Raw genomic sequence first — 1065 nt, 5'->3', positions numbered from 1 at the left:
CTTTTGATTTTTTTTTTAAACAAATGACAAATAATGTATCCACAGAAAGTATGTATTTGGATTAGAATCTCTGCAGACACATCTGAGTCTCAGCGTGAGAGGTGAACACTCTGACTCGTGTGCGGGTTCTAAGACCTCCAGGGTGGCCGGGAACACAGGTAGAGGACCCCGGGCGTAGCGAGAACCGAGAGCCCACATTTCACCGGCCTCCACGCGAGGACCAGCCCACTAGGGTGCCAGCGCCGGACCAGCCCATCCTTTCCTCCAGGGAACGGGAGAGGGCGGAGCCCGCGATAGGGCCCGCCCCGGCTGGCGGCGCGCGGGAGGCCGGGGCGGGTCTTCCGCCTTGCGAGGGACTACTTTCCGCATCCGGTGGCGGGCGCCGCTGGTGCAGAGTGAGTGGGTGCCGTGCTAGGTGGCGGGCGGGCTGGGTAGCGTCCCGCGCGCTGCGGGAGATGCTGGGAGACAGCTCCGGGACCCGGGAGCGCCAGGCGGAGGGCGACGGGGCAGAGGCTGTTCCTGCGCCGCCTGCCATCGAGTTCCCGGCCGACGGCTCGGACCCCAAGTATGATGGTGAGGGACCCCGAATGCCGCGGCGGGCCTCATTTTGCACCCATCCACCTTCATTCCTGTGCGGGCAGGGCTGCTGCGAGCACCCCCGAGCTTCGCCGCAGCCCCGGGGCGAATTCGACTGGACCCCGGCCCAGGGATACAGCGCGGGGGGCGGCGGGCGGGCGGCCTGGGTAAGGTAAACGTTTATTGAAACCAGCGTCCACGACCCACTGGTTTGTTTACGTTTATGTTTCGTGGTTTCCTCTTTGCGGACTCGGCTCCGGACGTGGCAAGACTTCCCCCAGGCTGCTTTCCAGCTCTCGAGCCCTGTAGTTTTGTCAGACGTTGAGAGTGAACTTTGTAAACTATTAGACGGAGATTTTGCAGACCTTATACGCTGAACAGTTTGGGTTAAGCGTTTAAATTTGTAGCGTCTCACTGATAGGGGAGCTAAAGACTTCTTAGAGTGGGGCCGAATGGAAATCACCCTGTTCGGTTTAAAGAAAAACAATG

The 1065-nt window shown here is 60.3% G+C and overlaps 1 protein-coding gene across 2 annotated transcripts in view; it reads left to right on the top strand.

Moving 5' to 3' along the window:
• Nucleotides 1–368: 368 nt before the first annotated feature.
• EIF2AK1 (eukaryotic translation initiation factor 2 alpha kinase 1) overlaps nucleotides 369–1065 on the top strand; it is a 31911-nt gene continuing 31214 nt past the window's right edge. For both annotated transcript variants that reach the window (XM_077758722.1, XM_077758721.1), the window contains exon 1: nucleotides 369–573. In XM_077758722.1, coding sequence (XP_077614848.1) covers nucleotides 456–573 — 118 coding nt within the window. In that variant the 5' untranslated portion in view covers nucleotides 369–455. The remainder of the gene's footprint in view (nucleotides 574–1065) is intronic.

This window comes from Crocuta crocuta, unplaced genomic scaffold, assembly GCF_008692635.1.
Source record: "Crocuta crocuta isolate KB4526 unplaced genomic scaffold, BGI_CrCroc_1.0 scaffold273, whole genome shotgun sequence".
Taxonomy (NCBI): domain Eukaryota; kingdom Metazoa; phylum Chordata; class Mammalia; order Carnivora; family Hyaenidae; genus Crocuta; species Crocuta crocuta.
Note: the sequence above shows the minus strand (reverse complement) of the source record. Positions and strands in the feature narration are given on the sequence as shown.